A 19,525-nucleotide genomic window follows, 5' to 3' on the forward strand; every position below is an offset into this window, starting at 1 on the left:
TTTGCGTCAGTCTTCAGTGCTAACACTGGCCCTCAGGAATCCCAGGCCCTGGAGGTAAGAGAGGAAGCCCACAGAGAGGATGACTTTCCGTTGGTCGAGGAGGACTGTGTGAGAGATTGCTTAGGCAATCTGGACGCCCACAAATCCATGGGCCCCGATGGAATGCACCCATGAGTGCTGAGGGAGCTGGCGGATATCATTGCTGAGCCACTCTCCATCATCTTTGAGAGGTCCTGGAGGACAGGAGTGTTGCCCGAGGACTGAAGAAAGGCCGATGTCACTCCAATCTTCAAAAAGGGCAAGAAAGAGGACCCAGGGAACTACAGGCCGGTCAGCCTCACCTCCACCGCGGGAAAAGTGATGGAGCAGCTTATTCTGGAGATCATCATCAAGCAAGTGGAGGAAAAGAAGGTTATCAGGAGTAGTCAGCATGGATTCACCAAGGGGAAATCATGCCTGACCAATCTGATAGCTTTCTACGATGGCATGACTGGCTGGGTAGATGAAGCAAGAGCTGTGGATGTTGTCTACCTAGACTTCAGCAAGGCTTTTGACACTGTCTCCCATAACATCCTCCTAGGGAAGCTCAGGAAGTGTGGGCTGGATGAATGGTCCGTGAGGTGGATTGAGAACTGGCTGAATGGGAGAACTCAGAGGGTTGTCATCAGCGGCGCTGAGTCTAGTTTGAGGCCTGTAACTAGTGGTGTCCCCCAGGGGTCAGTACCGGGCCCAGTCTTGTTTAACTTCTTCATCAACGACCTGGATGAAGAGTTAGAATGTACCCTCAGCAAGTTTGCTGATGACACCAAACGGGGAGGTGTGGTGGATACACCAGCAGGCTGTGCTGCCATTCAGCCTGACCTGGACAGGCTGGAGAGTTGGGCAGAGAGGAACCTGATGAGGTTCAACAAGGGCAAGTGCAGGGTCCTGCACCTGGGGAGGAACAACCCCTTGCACCAGTACAGGCTTGGGGCGGACCCACTGGAGAGCAGCTCTGCGGAGAGGGACCTGGGTGTCCTGGTGGACAATAGGTTAACCATGATCCAGCAGTGTGCCCTGGCTGCCAAGAAGGCCAATGGGATCCTGGGGTGCATTAGGAGGAGTGTGGCCAGCAGGCCGAGGGAGGTTCTCCTTTCCCTCTACACTGCCCTAGTGAGGCCTCATCTGGAGTACTGTGTCCAGTTCTGGGCTCCCCACTTCAAGAAAAATGAGGAGCTGCTGGAGAGAGTCTAGCGGAGGGCTATCAAGATGATTAGGGGACTGGACTGGAGCATCTCTCCTATGAGGAAAGGCTGAGGGAGCTGGGCTTGTTCAACCTGAAGAAGAGAAGGCTGCGAGGGGACCTAATAAATGTTTATAAATATCTGAAGGGTGGGTGTCAGGAGGATGGGGCCAAACTCTTTTCAGTAGTGCCCAGCGACAGGACAAGGGGCAATGGGCACAAAGTGAAGCACAGGAAGTTCCGTCTGAACATGAGGAAGAACGTCTTCCCTCTGAGGGTGACGGAGCACTGGAACAGGCTGCCCAGGGAGGTTGTGGAGTCTCCTTCTCTGGAGGTATTCAAGACCCACGTGGACAAGGTCCTGTGCAGCTTGCTGTAGGTGACCCTGCTTCAGCAGGGTGGTTGGACTAGATGACCCACAGAGGTCCCTTCCAACCCCTACCATTCTGTGATTCTGTGATTCTGTAATACAACAGTTCTTGCACAACCGGTGACTGCACCAAGATTGCTCTAATGTGAGAAATGTTGAGGGCTATAAAATATTTTGTGAATCTTTTTAACCAGGGATCAATGTTAAGCTGATTAGCATAAATGTTTCTTTAATTGAAACAGAATTCCAGTTATTACAGGGTAAGTTTCTTTTGAAAAGAAAGTCTCCACGTTGATAGTGAGACAGGCCAAATTCAGACAAGTTGTGTGAAGGAGTGTCTTTCAGGCTGATCTTCTTGGGTTTTGTTTTGATCCAGACTTTTTGCAGGGTTTTGGTTTTGGTGGGTTTTTTAATATAAAAGGAAGTGGAGAATATGCTGGTTCTGAGAGAAGATCTTGTGATCCACAGCTAGTCACTGTTAGTGCAGCCTCAATGTTTCTGAACAGTGCTGCAAAACTCAGCCCAGCCACAGGAGACTTCACTGATCCAGGGGGGCCTGAGCATGGATGGGGCTGGAAGTCTTGGTGGAAGATTTTGGGGCAATGGAAAGATTTCTTCCCTTCCTGCTCCACACGCTTCCTCTGCTACCACTGAATCCACTAGGAGGGGAGGGAGCCAGCCTAGCTTTGAGTGAGTGCTGTGACTTCTTTCCATTAGCCTCTTAATATCGTATTTCAGACTTAAAAAATATAGCTGAGGGATACAACCTGCATATGAGTAAAATGGGATGTACGATCAACATCACACCCTCAGTGGGAAAGATAGTGCTCCTCTCTCACTTACCAGTTTATCTCAAGGACTAAACACAAGTAAGAGCCACATTTGGTCATATCTGCTGACTCCATGTAAATTCAGTCTTGTTCACTTGGGTTGCACTCACCAGGTTGCCAATTTCTCTGACTCAAGCCAAAACAGACCAATCCCGCAAAGGAATTGGAAGATGAGGACTGAGACCTTGAATGCTTCACAGGACTTAATATTCATAATGAGAAGTTTGACCTGTTCTGGCAGCCAATTCTACAAAACAATATATGTGGTTTAACACATTATTATCAAAGGAAATCAAAGCCAAAGTATGATCTCATTCTTCCATATAGTGTATTAATCTATTAAAAGATTTAGAGTACTCCATCACATAAGTGAATTAATAATTAAATGGAAGGTGTCCAATGCTTTATCACATTTTATGTCCATACTTTGGTAAGAAGAGGGGCATTTGTTTATTTTAAGGAAAAAAAGCAGCTTAAAGCTGATTAGGAGCTTTAAAATGAAAAACACAGCCTCTATAGAATGTAATCCCAGTTCCAAAATAATAATTCCTTCCACAGCACATTTTCAGGAGATGGGTTTATTTTTAAATGTAGATAATGATACATCCTTCATTGTGTACAGACTTTCTGCTTAACTGTCTATTATTGCAACTTGCATATTAGTCACTGTAATACAAATAGCTAAATACATGGACAAAGACAAATAAAGCCCTAAAAAGAAGTTACTGAACATCTGCTATTGTGAATGAGTTTTTCATCCGTGACTAAGATTGTGTCAATACAAACTTTCAGGCACAACATATTCCCTTGTGATGGTGCCTTTTCATCTGCACAATAATTGTATTCATAATTAAATAGATGGTTTCTTTCAATTTTGATTGTCTAGTTCTGCAAACGGTTCACAAAACAGAAGGTCAAGTATAACCAAATCCGATGCCGATAATGACAATCATTTTGATTGATACCATATGTTGGGGCTTTATACATCTTTTTTCCGTTTTTTATGTGTTCTTAATGTTCTTAAACTAAATGAAGGAGAAAGCTTCTTCGAGTCTTGAAAGTATACATTACTATGAGTTCCAACCTATTACCACATGAGCAACAAGAAGATAGCACATCCCAATGGTACAGGACACAATCATCATGGGGAAACCTAACCTGAAACAACAAAAAAACAAAGGAAAGATCAATAAAGATACAGTACTTTGTTCTCCAAGCAATTTATGAAAAGGAAATTTAAGTTATCCTACATATTCCAAGCCTCAAATATACTTATAGCAGTGTTAAAAGCATAGATGTACTGAGAGTATAATAGTGTCTAGGAGTCTGAAATTCAAGATCACATTTCTACTTCCAGCCAATTTAAGAGATAAGTGGTCAAAATTATCATAATTTCATTGGTTTCAGGGCATCTCTTCAAATTTACTCTGCCTCAAAATCTGGCAAGTCTTGTTGTTTTGTTGTTTTTTTTCCCCCAGACAACATGCAATTATACAGGTAAAATAACAATCCTTACAAATTATCTAGCATTAGAATATATCATCTAGTGTGTATCACTTCAGATTAGATGTGAAACTCTGGTATGGCACTTTATAACTTCCTCTATGGCCGAAACTCTTTAAATTGTTTCCCTGATGACCTACAGTCACACACAGCTACTATTACTCTTCTGTACCTCTCACCAGGTGTAACAGACTTGAGTGTTAATCGACTGTTGGAAATCAACACCAGGCAGCTGTAAAAGTGTTAAAAAGTTGCTGTTCTATCAAAACAGCTATTTGTTTTTCACCACAGATTAAGCTTTTCAAACAACACTCAGATTTTATAGCTTTGTTTAGACTGACAAACACAGTCAGCAGAGACAGACAACTGGAAATGATGTTGTGGAGCTGGCTGAGTCCTGCTCTGCTAGGTATGTAGGTCTTCCATATGTGTGAAACGAAAGGAGTTTTCTGAAACTTAAAAACATTATTATATTGTACTGCGGGACTGTGAAGAACTGCTGCTGTGATCATACTCATTTGTCTTATGTTACTAAAATCACAAGAACTGAGAAGAGAAATCATCATGCCACAAACCACCCTCTTTATGTACATTCTTTTGTCAAGTTCAGCCAAGAATTTCTGTAAACCTCATCAAAACATGACAATATTCTCTGAAGTACAGCATTTCATTTATTCTCTGCCTTGAAGATCGATCTGATTATTACATGTGGATATATTAGTTGTTCCTTTTTGCCTCGCTTGTTAGGAACTCTCAGGAAGGCTCCTTGAGCCCATTCCCTTCTACCATTGCTGATCAGAGCACTAATGAAGAGATGTCAGTTTAGTAGGTGACAGGAGGACACCGTTCTCTGAGCTTGGGTGGATGAGTAGATCCTTTCTTTCGGAAGCTACAGCTAGAAGGGTCTTCTTGGGGCATATAAGTCTAGGCTGCACCTTCTCAGGATATGAAACCACTTGCATAAAAAGAAAATTAAACTTCTTAATGGCTCAATGCAGTCTGCTCTTTCCACCTGGCAGCTGTGACATTACTCTAAACCTTGAAATTCTCATCAGTAATGTTTATTTCATTTCTATTTTGCTGAAAAGATGACTCAAGGAGGCATAGATGCAGCCAGCTGTTCAGAGGTGCTTTAACCTTTAACAGCCATTGGTTCAAGTTACTCACAAGGAAATTTTACCATGAATGAGGGTCACTGCAAACACGAAAAAATCAGCCCTGACCGATGAAGTTTGCCGAATAATTAGGAAACAAATAAAACCCAAACACTCTAAAGAAAATACTGGAATTATTTAGGGAAGAACAAGCTTGTCCATAATACCTGCTTCATAGCTACTCTTGACCCATGATCAAAGTGAGCACATCTCACGTATCAGTAGAAATAGTGGCAAACTAAGAACAAAAGGAAACCCTTGCAAGGCAGAAAATGTACAAAGGGCAACACTGTCAGGGCTACCAGATCATCTCATTTATGTCTCCTTGACATCCCCTTGAAAAAGCTGGCATGTCCCTGTGCCTATGACCAAATATTGCCTACGAGATCTTCCCCAGCAGGACAGTTCCCATTCCTGGCTCCAGAGGCTTTCTCTTCCATCTCTCTGGGATTTAGGACCTGGTGTGCTGGTCTCTGCTGTCATTCTGGTAACAGGCATCATCATTGCCATTCTGGCTTCAAAAGCGTTAACATTAGGCTGATATTTGGAACTGAGAAAACAGAGAGGAAGAGGAGGAGAGAGAGAAGGGCTGGGTGTCTCCAAGTGATGAGAGGTGTGAAGAATTGTTTGACGGGGTCATGGGATTGTCACAGCTTTCAAATATTTCCTGAAAAGTCTGAAATGCATTTGGAAGATTTATTTTTCTTACATGCAGATAAATGTTATTTCTTTTCCAGACTGACTGGTCAAATCCTTGCTTTTAAATGACTCATTACTTGAAAGAGCTGAATCATTATTCAGTCACTAAACTATGATCAAGCTGATAACACTGTAAAACAGCAGAGCTAAAACATCTCTTGGAATTATTTTAGAAAAAAGTAAAAAATATATAAATTAATTTGATGGGTTGCCAACTGCTTCTCGGAACCTTTCCTTCCTTCTCTCAGCAAATCTGATCTCTGGCCCTCCCTAATCTCACTTACATAAAAGTGTCCAGATAGGACAGAAAAGCAAAACCAGCAATGGCTGTAGGAGTGAGATAGCATGGCTAAAAAATCCTCCTACATCCTTCAGTATATCTAATGAATGCTGACTGCAGCTGTGTCCACATGACAGGCTGGTGAACCAGAGATTGCTACAACTCTCATAAGAAAATTGGCTATTGTTTGACAGAAAACAGAGTTTTATTGACCTTGAAGTTAGCAAACAATGAGCTGGTCCTGGGAGGAGCGGGGACAGTGCCAGCCTTAATCTGTACTAGTGCAGCCTAACAAACCTTCCTGGAGAACGCGCAGCAACTTGGCAGTGAACGGCAGCATAATGCCTTCATGAAGACTGGCAAGGGGATGGAAGGATCCAAAAAGATTCAGTGGCTGCTTGACCACTGAAGAGAGAACAGAAAAGACAGCTCCAGCTTGGAGGAGCTCTGTGCAAGAAAATGGAAGCATTATACAGGGCCACATACAAATATGCAAGAATTGTAATCATACCCTCACTATCACAGTGTCAGTCAAATGTGTAGCTGGAGCCAGACACAGCCTGTCTGGGGAGGAACCTCACTTCATTTAGCATGGATGCTTGCACAGGGCACAACTACAACACTGTTATTCTCATGGCATAGACAATTACCCCTCAACTTGAGGCCTGAATTTCAGGCCCAGTGGCCGACACACTAATGGAATTGGATCAAATTCAATGTTGAATTTGTGCACCAGAGAGAGAGAAGGTAAAGCTCATTCAGTAAGTATTGGTTACTGCAGAGTTAACTGATAGCTGAGTTGGTTCAGTGCCCTGTTATTGATATTACACTACACATCGGACTCCTCCAAAGGAAGATGCAGCTCCTGTCTCAGGCCGCATACAACATAACACATTTAAGTACCTACATTTTCTTCAGTTAGATCAAATTGAAGAATGCATTTTAAATACTGTAAAAATTGCTTCCAGCAACTCTCATTCTCAGCATACTCCTTGGAGTCAAAAAGCAGCATGTCATTCGGTTGCTCCTGCCCAGGAAAGAGGATCAGCAGAGTTCAGAAGTCATAAAAACCTTTCTTGCACTAAAACTTCAGATTAGTAAGAAACACTAATTAGCATCTTTGGCATAAAAATACATTTTCATGCTACCTTGCAATGGCATCTGATGTGACATTTTTGTACACAAACTAAAGGAACAGGACAAATGTATCCTGCATTGGTCAGCCTTTTCTTCCCTCTCCCAGTCTTCAAACAAGGAGATACATATACCCTGCATGGCACAAAAGGTTCGACTATCCACAGCCAGCTCAGAGAGTTTTCACCACTGCAGAAACGGGCCAGATGCAACGAATGGCTGGGTGACAGGATCTAGCATTCACCCCGCTCTTTGTTTCTTCTCTTCATACCAGAAGCTTACGCATAAAACTGCTATCTAAATGAAATCACCCAGTTTAAATATACACAACAAGCAGATGTTAGTTCAATGTGAGACAGTGAGAGCATTTCAAGTGGGAGCCCCGGGGATTTGTCTTGGACAAAATTTTACTTATTAATAACTTCAGAGATCCAGTAGTGAAAAGCTTGCAAATAGCCCCAGCACGAGAGAGATGCCAGACTCTGTGGAGAACAGAATTCAGCGTGTTCTTAACAAACTAAAATGAGAATTTGAAATGAACAAGATGAAACTCAGTGAAGCTAAGTGTGAAGTATGCATTAGAAGTCAAACGTGGGCACAAAAACAGCAAGGAAAGTGAAGGTTTTCACTGGTAATGACCTAGTTATTTTTGATCCTGTCTTGCTGCAAGATTTCTGGCCCTGTATTAGCTTAGAAGAAAAGGAAACTGGTATGATTATTCTGGGAATAAATCCCATATTTAATGAGTATCTAGGGATGTGAATATTACAGTTTTCTTAGGTTATAAGTTTATCCAATATTATTTGCTAAACAATAATAGCAAAGCCTTTGGGGTCTGAATTGCATTTTCCTGGACAAACTGATCTCCTACGGTACTTTGCAGCTGTATTTTGTGATGCTTCAAGAGCCAGCAGCACCCAGGATGACAGACACGGACATACTGGAGCGCGTCCAGCAAAGGGCCGTGAAGATGATAAAGGGACTGGAACATATCTCGTGTGAGGAAAGGCTGACAGAGCTAGGACCATTGAGTCTGGAGAAGAGAAGGCTCAGGGGCAAAATTCATCAATGTGTGTAAATGCCTAAAAGGATGGTGTAAAAAAGGCAGAGCCAGGCCCTTCTCAGTGGCACCCAGTAACAGGATCAATAGGCAATAAGCACAAAAACCTGAAACACAGAGGGCTCCCTCTGAATATTGGGAAACACTTTTTCCTTGTGAGAGTGACCAGATAGTGCAACAGGCTGCTCAGGGAGATTGTGAAGCCTCCACCCTTGCAGATAGTCAAAAGGAATCTGGACACAGTCCTGGACAACAGGCTCTGGGTGGCCCTGCTTGAGGGTGACCTCCAGAGGTCCTGTCCAGCTGCAACCACTCTGTGATTCTCATCCACCTACTTGTTCCTCTGTTATTCAACAGAGGATAAGAAAGCATCATCTGCACACCTGAAGATCTGCACATCTCTTCAGGAAATATTTAACAAAGGACAGATGACAGATAATTCTTCTCATTCTTGGACAGTCTGTCATAGTACGCAATGCTTTGCTTTGGAAGTTTGATAATCATAAGCTCATTTTTAAAAGAACATCTAAATGCCTATGAAATCAGCCTCAAAAAAGAGACTCAGGTGTGGGTTGGCTTAGAAGATGCATAAGGTTGTTTCTGAATGAGAGGAAAGTTGCATCTTTTAAAGAAGCTTCATAATTTGATTTTCAAAGTAACTCATTTCTATTTCTTTTCAACAAAAGGGTATAACCACAATATTCATGGATCTTAATGAAAAGAATATATCATAACCATCATGAAGTGAGCTTTAGAAAGGTGGTTTTGTTAATGGAAGACAGGACAATGTTACCTTGATGAAAAACGCAACTCAACCATTTGACAAAAGCTATGTACGTCTACATAGGTTACAATCTCCTGTAGTACAACTCTGTGAGCAAGTTCTTCTGTACCTCAGTTAGGATTACATAGCAAAGTGAAATCCCTTTTTGAGGGAAAAAAGGGGAGAGGACTAAATTATGTTTATAAATGTAAGACTTGATTGTGTATATTGTAGTTTCTGAAGTTCTCCATATTTTTTCAGATTCATACAAAACAATCTATAAATTATTTGTACTAACATTATTAGATATATAGCTTATTTTTGTTGTGATTATTTGCTGCCAAATTCTCCTGTGGAGAGATTTGCTCAAAAGTTTATTTTGACTTTTCATCCTAATTGTTAAAAAAAGAAAACCTCAGAATTCCTTGGAGAAAAAATAAATCAATTTTTATAGCTCTATTTATTAATTCCCCAACTTTTTCTTTGGCTTTGGGAAGGAATGGAAACTGAAAGAAAAGATTTTTAATTTTTTGTCTGCCTTACTCTCAAAGCCACTAGGAATATTCCTCTTGGTGAATTTTCTCTGTTCTTATTATATCTGCAGTCACTTTCCTGTCATCCTGTTTCTTCTCTCCCTTTCTTTCAATGCCAAGTGCCTTATGAATCTCCTGTTCTTTTAGCTGTGTCAACCCTTCCATCATTTCAAGTCTTTGACATATACTGATCTAGTTTACTTGAAAGGAAAGTGTGCACTTTACTAACACTCTAAAAAAACAAATTCAAAATGTTTATCAAATGCCCATGACCCTTTCAAATCCAGACACCTGTTGTGGCTCAGAAAACAGGTGGTTAAAACTGCAAGCTATCATTAATTCAACATTAAATTGCTGTGAATTTCGTATAGTCTGGAGTTACATAAAAATTACAGTGTGGTTACCTACTAGTTGCCATACACAGGAGTTATAGTGTATTTTAAATCACAGAAAAAACCCTGTAATCCTGTTCTCTTCTGATCACTAAACATACAGTAATTTCTCATGATAGTCTAACTGTTCTGAGTCTATGCCAAGATTTCCCATAAAGTCACTGTTAGAAGTGAACCTGAGATGAGGAAAATCAGATACTCATTGAGAAAACGTAAAGGTGTTAGGTTTTGCCTCCCATAGTCTAGAACATCCTTCTAAAGGTGTTTCACTGTAACCTCAACACTTTTATGTGTAGAATGAGCAATGGGCCTTTCCTTGGCCTTCCAAAATTCTGATTCTCTAAAGAAAAAAGTGCACACATTCCTTGTAAGAGAATAGTGGGTCTGCCAGCTCCACCTGGCAGATTCAAATGACTATTGATAGAATATTTGTGGCAGTATCTGTCTAGGTCTCTGTGGTACAACTGAGATGAAATACAGGACTGTCAGAACAAGTGACTCTGATAACTATCCAAAACATATTCATACATTGTAAGCTAGCAACCTGTATGAAACACCATGAAAAAAATTGAAAACCATACCAATTTTAGTAAAAATAATACTGTAATTGATTATTTAAAAAATCAGCAAGACACTATTTATTAGATGACAACAGCATCTAACCTTTTTTTTAAGAACTATATATACATTTCCAATAGGAAAGAGTGAAACCCTGCAGACAGCCAGGAAAGAACAGAGCTCAAGTACAGAAACAAACAGGAAAACATAGATAGAGCTAACCGTGGCATTTTACTGGGGAAGAGCAACATAGCACTGATAAATTTGTGGAAGTTCTTTTCCCCACTGTCCCCACTATTCCCACTATCCTTGTGATTCTAATATCTCATTAAATGAACAAATGCATATTAATTATTTGTCAAGGTGCACAAAGTGTTTAAAACCTCGTGTCTAGCTGACAAAGGGGGAAATCCCAGTAACTTTCCACAGCTGGCCTTAAGGGCCCCATGGGCAACGTAAATACCCGACATTTAAATGAGAAAGAGAATTACTTCAGTCAAGCTCATTGCTGTCACTGGATGTAAAAGAAGCTAGAGTCAAACCTTTGCACATGTTGGGATGTGTTTTATTAAATTTATATAGCGCTCTCAAATCCAGATTATATGACTCTATAGATTAGGCCTCAGCAGGATATTATTATAGAGAGAGACATGCACAAGCCAATGGCCTGAAAAATATCTTAAGTCACCTGTTTAAGCACGGGAAAAATTTCATCCTAATTTAGAAAACACATTTAAGTGTTTTGCTGGATCACGAGTCAAACAAACAAGTGACCCCAGATATCTCATCTGTACTCTCTTTTGGAAGATATCCAAAGGCAGGAAAGCCAATATAATGATAAGAGAGTATGATTCCTCTGTGTACCCATCTTTGCTTCACCCATAGAAGTTTTGACTTTTTTCCATCTACCTGCCCTGTGCAATGAAACACCTGTCAGAAACTCCAACAAATAAGTTGTAGCTTCAATTAAAAATGTAGTTACTCTTGACATGAATGACACAATTACTCAAAGCAGCTCACAAGATTGCCCCAATCTAACATTGGTTGCTTTCTACCTAGAGCGAATCAACCATGTTTGAACGTGTCAGGCACTCTTTTCCGTAGAAAGCTCGCACCAACCAACCTTCAGCCAAGGTGAAAGCCAGGAAAACGGAGAACAGGGGAAGATCTGCTCTGTATAGTCTTTTTAAAAGAGTATATTATCTCTCTCTTCCATCAACAGATAGTCCCAGGAAACATACAGTATACAATGTTAAAGCTCCAAAGTGAGATGTCAAAACTACAGAAGTTTATCATCAAAGCTGTAACTCCATTCTTTGCCAGGCAGTGTTGTTATGACTATTTGAAAACAAGTGATCCTATATGCTGTGTCTTGACAAAAAGGAATATGTCACAGACTGAATTTTATCTGTCTTTAGTCAAATGATTTTTCTCTGTTTTTCAATGTAGTATACTTCATTTTGTTTCTAACATTTGTGTTCCAAAGAGATCAAAGCATTGCAACCACAGCATTTATCATTAGTGCCAATGTGCAGCTAGACAAATTGTTTAACACTTCTTTTACCAGAGCTGAGATAAATTCTTCAAACTTAAACTCGTATGCCTTCTGTCTAATTCTGCTAGTAAATTTTGTTCAAATAGTTTCAATTCATACCATTTTCTGGTCCGTTAATGACAATTTTTTTTTTTCCAAGACTGTCTGAGTCCCCAGATAGTCCCTAACAGTCCAGTATTTGGTGCTTTAATGTGAAAATCCTAGGGGCAGAATAGACTTTCCATTCATTATTAGGAGAACATGTTCTGTACAGACAGGCAAAATGTCTTCGTGCCTACTGAAGTAGGACGTGTCATGATAAAGTGTGGCATAAAGATTCAAGTTGATCTGCTAGTGATTTCTTTATCACAACTTCATGTCACCCTTGGATCTATTGTTGTATATTAGCAATATATTTCCTCTCCACACCCTCCAGGCAGACCTCAAAAGAAGTTTAGTCCTCTATTTGTTGTGTCTGGTTTTGTTATGAAAGCTTCATGCCATTCTAAAATCTGGGAAATGCAAATATATTAAACTGATTCAGGTCCTTGGGAAAGCCATACTTACTCCTCTCCTACACATCTGTGTAGTGAGGTATAGTCATAAGTATGAGCTTAAGAAGATTAAAATTAATCATGGATGACTAGAAGAGAAAATTAATGAAGTATGTCTTCTCTGACAGTACTTTAAGAGACTCATGTACTGATTGTGAGTACAAACCTCAGTATTCCTGATAGTGAATTGTTCTCATGAATTTTTTGAATGGTACCGATAAAAAATATTCTAGTAATGCGACAGATTTATACAAAACTAGTGAGTTTTACTGGGAAAAAATGAAAGCATTAGAACTGCTGAAATAGGTTTTACAGTGTTTACAGTTTGAGTTTCTGTATTTTATGAAACAATTAACATATTGTAAACTCACTTTTGATGATTATATGCTTTTTGTTTTGCAAAAAAATAATTTGAGGCTTATCCACATTTTTGTTAATATAGCTTTTTGTAGCTCAAACCTCTCTGCTATAAAAAATTCTCATAAAATAAATTGTTTTGTCTATTTTTGAAACAAATTGTATCTACAAAACATTTTTAAACTACATTATTTTTCTACATGGTCTAAACAAACCAAAGATAACAGATATGGCAGAAATTAACTGTGATTTATTTTAGTTCCAAAATGTTTCAAATTAAATAACCTTTACTTACTCTGTATTATCTTGCTTTTTCTTAGTGAGGATTTAGGAATGGAAGTTGCCAGAACGTTTTTTCCATGAATGTGCCTAATCCCAACCCTCGTTAATGGTAAATTGGGGAACTTTTCTTAGTTTCTCTTTTTTTCCCCAATGTGCTCTTTTATTTTGATTAAGGCACAAGATAAAAGGAAAATGACATTTTACAGTAGATTAATCAGTTGATTCTTTAATAATTTCAACCGAGCTCTTTCAACTATCTAAAAGCCCTGCACTTTGCTAAAAAGCCAGATGCTACATAAGAAAATGTTCCACCCTCTTCCTCTCTCCTCTTTCTCCCCACTTTGAGACTCCATTGATGTGCCATATAGTGTGATGATACAGAACTGATGATGACAGAGAACTCGGATGAGAGGCAGGTAAGTATCACTAGCAGCACATCTTAACGTGGGCTAGCTACTTGACCAGTTCACAGGTGTTGCAAGTCAATCAGAAGCATCAACTGGAGTTCACTGTCTAATTGTTATGGATGGCAGATAACCCTTAAGGTGCTTCAAATTGAAAGGTCAGAGCTTGAGAAATTCTGGTTCTCAACTCCTAAAAATGCACTAAATTTTCATAAATTTCTTTGAGAAAGACCACATTTGTCCCAGTGCTGTCATCTAACACATATCATCTTGAGTGTTACTCAGGCCTGCGTGGGGAATAAGGATTACAGAGTGACTGAAATGAGGGGAAAAACAGGAATAAAATTACTAGATTTTTTTTTTAATTTTAAAGACTTTTACTATTTCTATATTTTCAACAAGTGGGTGAAAACTAAGCTGGTTTATTCACTAACTTCTGCCTCTCTCCTCCCACCTCCACCTCTTCAGCAGAAGAGCTGGATTGCCGCATCAGGAATGCAAGAGCGCACCAGCGACCCACTTTGGCATTGCTTCGTGGACCTACACTTAGCTCATAACATGACAAAGGAGTGTCATGGAAGTTCCCCAGCAAGTGAGATATGTAGGACACCACATGGTCTGGGCCAACCATGTAGACCAAGGCTACATGCACCCCAGTCTTCCTCCTTCATTGTTTTAGTGGTTTCATTTTCTTTTGAACAACTTGGACAATCAAATTGTCAGTTTAAGTGTCATCAAGTGATGATCATCCCTAAGTCCCACCACAAAATCACAGTATTATCTTTCTAAAGTATCATGATCATTGTTTCAGATATGTTTAAGACATTATCCATTTTAGTTTATTTCTCTGAACTTGGCCTTTTCAGCTAAGGTCAATAGACTTTATATTCCCTGTCTTAGAATCAGAAGGCACAGTGATGCATTCTGATGCATGTAATCTGTAGCATTATGAAACAAAACCTGAAGCGAAAGCTTGGCATTAATGTCCTTAGAGTGCTAGAGACAGAACATGCATATTTCTTGACTATTTGGAATAATTTAGGGGGCTTTTTCCCTTTGCCTTTAGAAAGTCTGTTCTTTAGATAATTTCCATAGAACTAGGAAAACAATTTACGTGCATGGATGTCATTTAGTTTTGAGCCTTCAACAGTTCAACCTTCATTATCAACAAGCAGTAAAAAAAAAGGCTTACTAACAAGTGAAATCAGGAGAAAAAAACCCACAACTAATTTAAAAATTGTTTAATTATATTTAGTAATATATGTTACATAGTAGTACAAAGGGAAAAAAAGAAAAAAAAAACATAATTCCTTTTCAGACTTTCCTGGGATGAATTCTTCCCTTTTTACTTTTTTATTTATTAGACTTTTTCAAGGCAAGTAGAATAAAACTGAACCCTGTAAAAAAAAAAAAAACAAACTGCAATTCCTTTTTTTCAGGAATAGGTCTTGTACCTTCTCTCAAAAAAGCAGCTTTTAGTCACTATCAGTTTAAAACTAATGTCATTACATAACTATTACTATTTTATCCTATTGAACTGCTACATATCTGCTTAAAACTTCAGAGTACTCCTACTTAAGTAACCTTCACTGAAGCTGAACAACTGCAAGTGTTGACCAGGAAGTTATTATTCAAGTGATAAAGCAGGCTCTAGCTGAGGAGAATTAATATAGTCTCTTAAGAAGGCTTATTAGTCAGGGTTCATATGGCAAATACATAAAAGCTTCATACTGATAGCGTTCTCTGAGTTTCCCAGACTTCACATCTTTTCCTGCCATTTAGGTTACCTTTGTGTTTGGATCTCTTGCAAATTGTTTTTCAAAACAATGTTTAGCGATACAGAATTTCTCCAAGCAAATATTCTCAATCCAGCACTTTCTGACTAATTCTGGTAATTGCTAAAGTACCATATTTAATTAGAAAATCATTTCCTAATTTCAATAAACTTTGAATAAGACTCTTGTTCAGCAACTACAGTGACTGTCTAATCAAATTGAGCATGTTGTAATTAACAGGAAACTTGGCACTTGAAGTAATAACTATATGAAGCTGCAAAAAGTGGGAATTTTTTGGATATCAGAAACTATTTATACCAGCATATATGACATTACACATGCGAGAATTCAAATATGTCTTGCTCAATACAAACAAATGTGTGTGAATCTTATATCAACTCCCAGGTGGAATAAAAGCAGAAATTGAGTTAAGACAGTTTGGCTTTGTATCTCTCCGAGTCAAATTACAAAAATCACAGAAATGAGCAAGCACTTCACTGATTCTTCTCTACTTACAGCCATCTTTACTTGGCTGAACTTCCTCCCCTCTCAAACTCCCCTCCCTCCCTTCTCCCACCAACTCACTTATCCATAGCTTACGACACACAGTTTGTCAGAACAGGACTGCCTTCCTCCCGGCTCTTTCTGAGCTCACACCCCGTTGTCCCTGGGCATACAGCTCATACTCTCTGCCCCTTACTGAAGGCAGTGGTGGCCTCACACCTTCCCGTTAAATACGTGATCTTCCAGTAGTCAGAAAGGCCAGTGGTGGCAATAACCAGCCAGGACCCTCAAGGTGATGGAGAGACTTGGTTCTCTGGCTAAGGAATGTCATCCACACCGAAGTGAGAAAGGAGATTTTCAGTCCAGTCTCAAAATCATGAACCACACCTGGATTCATAACACTGCTCTCATTTCAAGGAGTAGTAGAGTGACTGACCAGCTACTTATTTCTTTAAAATCCAAAGGTACAAGTGATCAATTTATGTTTAACTCTAATTAATAATAAGCAGATGAATAAAACACTCTAGCCAAACCTTCATTGCAATTGCATCAGTTTCTCTATATAGAAGCTCTTGGCCACAGTCCCTGCACATTAATCATCCTCCCTGCACCTCCCTGAAGCTGAGTGTCACCTCAACTTTTTGGCTGCCATTCCCCAATTGTTTTTGTTTTGCCTTTTGATGCTGTCTCTGATAAATACCACTACACACCCTCTCCTGTCTGTTTCACCACAGCTATCCTGACAAAGGCAATTCCTGTATATGTGAAAAAAGAATATATGTTGTGGGACACACCTGTACAAGTCTACCTGAGCTCCTGACCTTTCTAGGATAGAATTTAACTTTTATTAGTTGTTAGTGTTAGGATGAAATGAATCACCTTCTAAAAGTTATTTCTCTCCATTGACTACAATGAGAGCTGAGAGTGGAAATAAAGATATCGATGCTGTAGAATGGAAAAGTGAGGTGAGGTGAATTTCTCCTTTACTGACAAGAAGCTCTGTGAACACTGGAAGATAATGGAGCCTTATTTCCTACCAATCTGTGTCTTAAATTTGACTTTCTGTCTAAGTAGAAAGCTCCAGCTGAAGCTTTCTTCCATAACTTACAATGACACTCACCTGCATGGATTTTTTCAGTGTGTAAAGAAGTGTGGTCTCAGACTGCAGTTTCCCTCAGTGAGAATACTAATAAGGTTTCTTTTCCTCTTCCCATCCACTGACTTTGATGAAATTTCATGGATTTTAATCATATTTGAGAATTCAACCCCCCTTTCCCCACCATCGTGGGGAACAAACACTGTCAAAAGTGTTTGAAGTTGATAAGCACATTCAGAAGCTGCTAGGTGGGAAACACAGAGGCACATTCACAGCAGTATGATTGCACAAGAAACCAGATGAAAAGTCAGGCTTTGATGGAAAAAGAGGAACAAAAATCTTTTCAAAAGCATTCTTTTTTCTGAAACGTACTTGTTATAGGTAGCTAACTTTTCTTGAGACTTGCCAAAAGCTTACCTTGATATAACTCAAGAATGATTAGAGAAAGGGGTATAGCTTTTCATATGCTTACATTATATAGTTCTAGTCTCCAACTTATTATCGGAATGCTTATAGGCGTGGGAAGGTAACGGGGAAGAGAAAGAAATGTGTAGTTAAAAGTCAGCATGAATTAGCATACATTTTGATTTGGAATTTCATGTCTTCCCTAAGGAACTGTTAAGTTAAATATTAAAACTAAATTCAGTTATTAAGTTGTAAAAAATAAAAGCTATTATCACAATTCCATTGCAAATTTCAAGGCAATCATAACTGCTGTGCTGCTGTTGACACTCTCACAGTATGTATCTCAGACTTCAACAACAAATAGAAAAGTGAAGTTTCACTTACAGAAATATTTTAAAACAATTGTATGACTTAATAAATGATTTCTAACAAAGTTCAAATAAAAGGAGCATTTTAATCAGTTTAGTACTCGAACATATACCTACTGAATATGGAAACATTGCTGAAGTAAGGAATAATTAATTATTATGGCTCACAGTGATAATACTTTGTGTCAGGTTAAAAACCTCAGTTTAGCAGCCTAAATTAGGAGAGATGAACCACACTCTTTGTATTCATTACTATTAAACAGCCTTACACTCAGATTACAGGTTGGCTGGACAGGTACCATGTTTTTGATCAGCCCTTTTACAGCACCTCACCTTTTTACAGTGCTGGCCCTTGGCAAGACCTTGGGTCTGTGGGAAGCGCAACTGCGCAAATCAGCACGACAAACCTGGGTGGAGTAGGCAGCTCTGGGTTGAGAACACACACATGAATGCAATCCTTATGAAACTGCCCGCACAATAACCTTACTTTGTACTAGCACAGCATAAATAAGAAGCACAATATTTCTAAAGGAAGAAAAAAGCAACATTTACCAGAAGAAATGCAGTGGTGTCCACAAACTGAGCTGATATCAAAAGAACAATGAAATATTCTGTACTACTGAAAGATTTTGCCTTGACTGTCTCAGTTCAGAATCCTGGCAATCAAGAGCAATTTAGTTACTGTACATTATACTAGCCTGAGGAACTGATAGATAACTGCTACGGTGTGGGGAAATGAACTTCTGTTACATGAATTTATGTACCTGCATCTTATTCGGTAATGTATGTTTCCATGACTTACACTTACATTAAACAAGCACTGAAAGAAAAAAAGGTGGTATCAGCAACAAACTGATGCAGATATTGCTAGATTGAGCAGGTCGTTTTGGTCCCAAAACTAAACAAACGGCCCAGGAGCCATTTGCTGGTTTATAAGTAGCCTTGTCATCACCTATCAACACAGTACTTCTCCATCTGGCAGAAGACAACTTCTTGCATGAGATTTCTTGTATCGCCTCCTGGCTTACGCAATGTTATTGAACCACCTCATAAACTGTATACATAATCCAACAGTACCTACAGTGACAGCACACAGTCTAAATGTTTGCTTTAAGAAAAAATATGTTCTTTCACAGGAAGAGATAAAATAAAAGTACAAAAGATTCTGGAAATATCTTTAAACCACAAGTAAAATATTTTTTTCTTGTTCAACACTATCATTAGCAGGACTCATATTTGCTCCGTAAATGCCTAACCCTTAAAGAGGCATGAGCAACAGCAGAGTTTTTTAAAAGGGCATGGTCTGGCCTAGTTCTGCCCTCCCCCAAACTCACTGAAGAATGTCCATTTGCTTCAACTGAGACATGTCAGATCACAAATGTTTACTTTCAGCAGTCACAGTCCTCACTGTTTTGTTTTCAAAGATGAAGCAGGATCAGCCTCGGCAATAACAACAAAACAAAACCAGTTCAGCCTCTGATATTTCCGTCTATCCAAGAAACAAGGTTAAGCGCAACTGTGTGTGACATGGACCTCAGCACAATGAATGAAATGAAGCTCCCTCATCCAGAACACATGTTCCATCTCCACTGTGCTTCAGCCAGTCCAGCTCACAGGCTCTACTCCCCATCATTCATCAGCACGCTTAGAGCCTGAAGCTTGCTAGGCAGTGCTAACAGCTGTTGCCTTAAAATACTGAAGTCAGCCATCTCCTGAAAAAACAGGTATCCTGCCAGCCTGAGGATTTG

At 39.5% G+C, this 19,525-nt stretch overlaps 1 protein-coding gene across 1 annotated transcript in view; it reads right to left on the reverse strand.

Moving 5' to 3' along the window:
- Window positions 1-3,094: 3,094 nt before the first annotated feature.
- The window catches only part of OCA2 (OCA2 melanosomal transmembrane protein), a 189,381-nt gene continuing 172,950 nt past the window's right edge, over window positions 3,095-19,525 (reverse strand). The window contains exon 23 of the mRNA XM_009931146.2: window positions 3,095-3,580. Coding sequence (XP_009929448.2) covers window positions 3,493-3,580 — 88 coding nt within the window. The 3' untranslated portion in view covers window positions 3,095-3,492. The remainder of the gene's footprint in view (window positions 3,581-19,525) is intronic.

The sequence above is a fragment of the Opisthocomus hoazin genome, chromosome 1 (assembly GCF_030867145.1).
Source record: "Opisthocomus hoazin isolate bOpiHoa1 chromosome 1, bOpiHoa1.hap1, whole genome shotgun sequence".
In the NCBI taxonomy this organism is placed as follows: Eukaryota; Metazoa; Chordata; class Aves; order Opisthocomiformes; family Opisthocomidae; genus Opisthocomus; species Opisthocomus hoazin.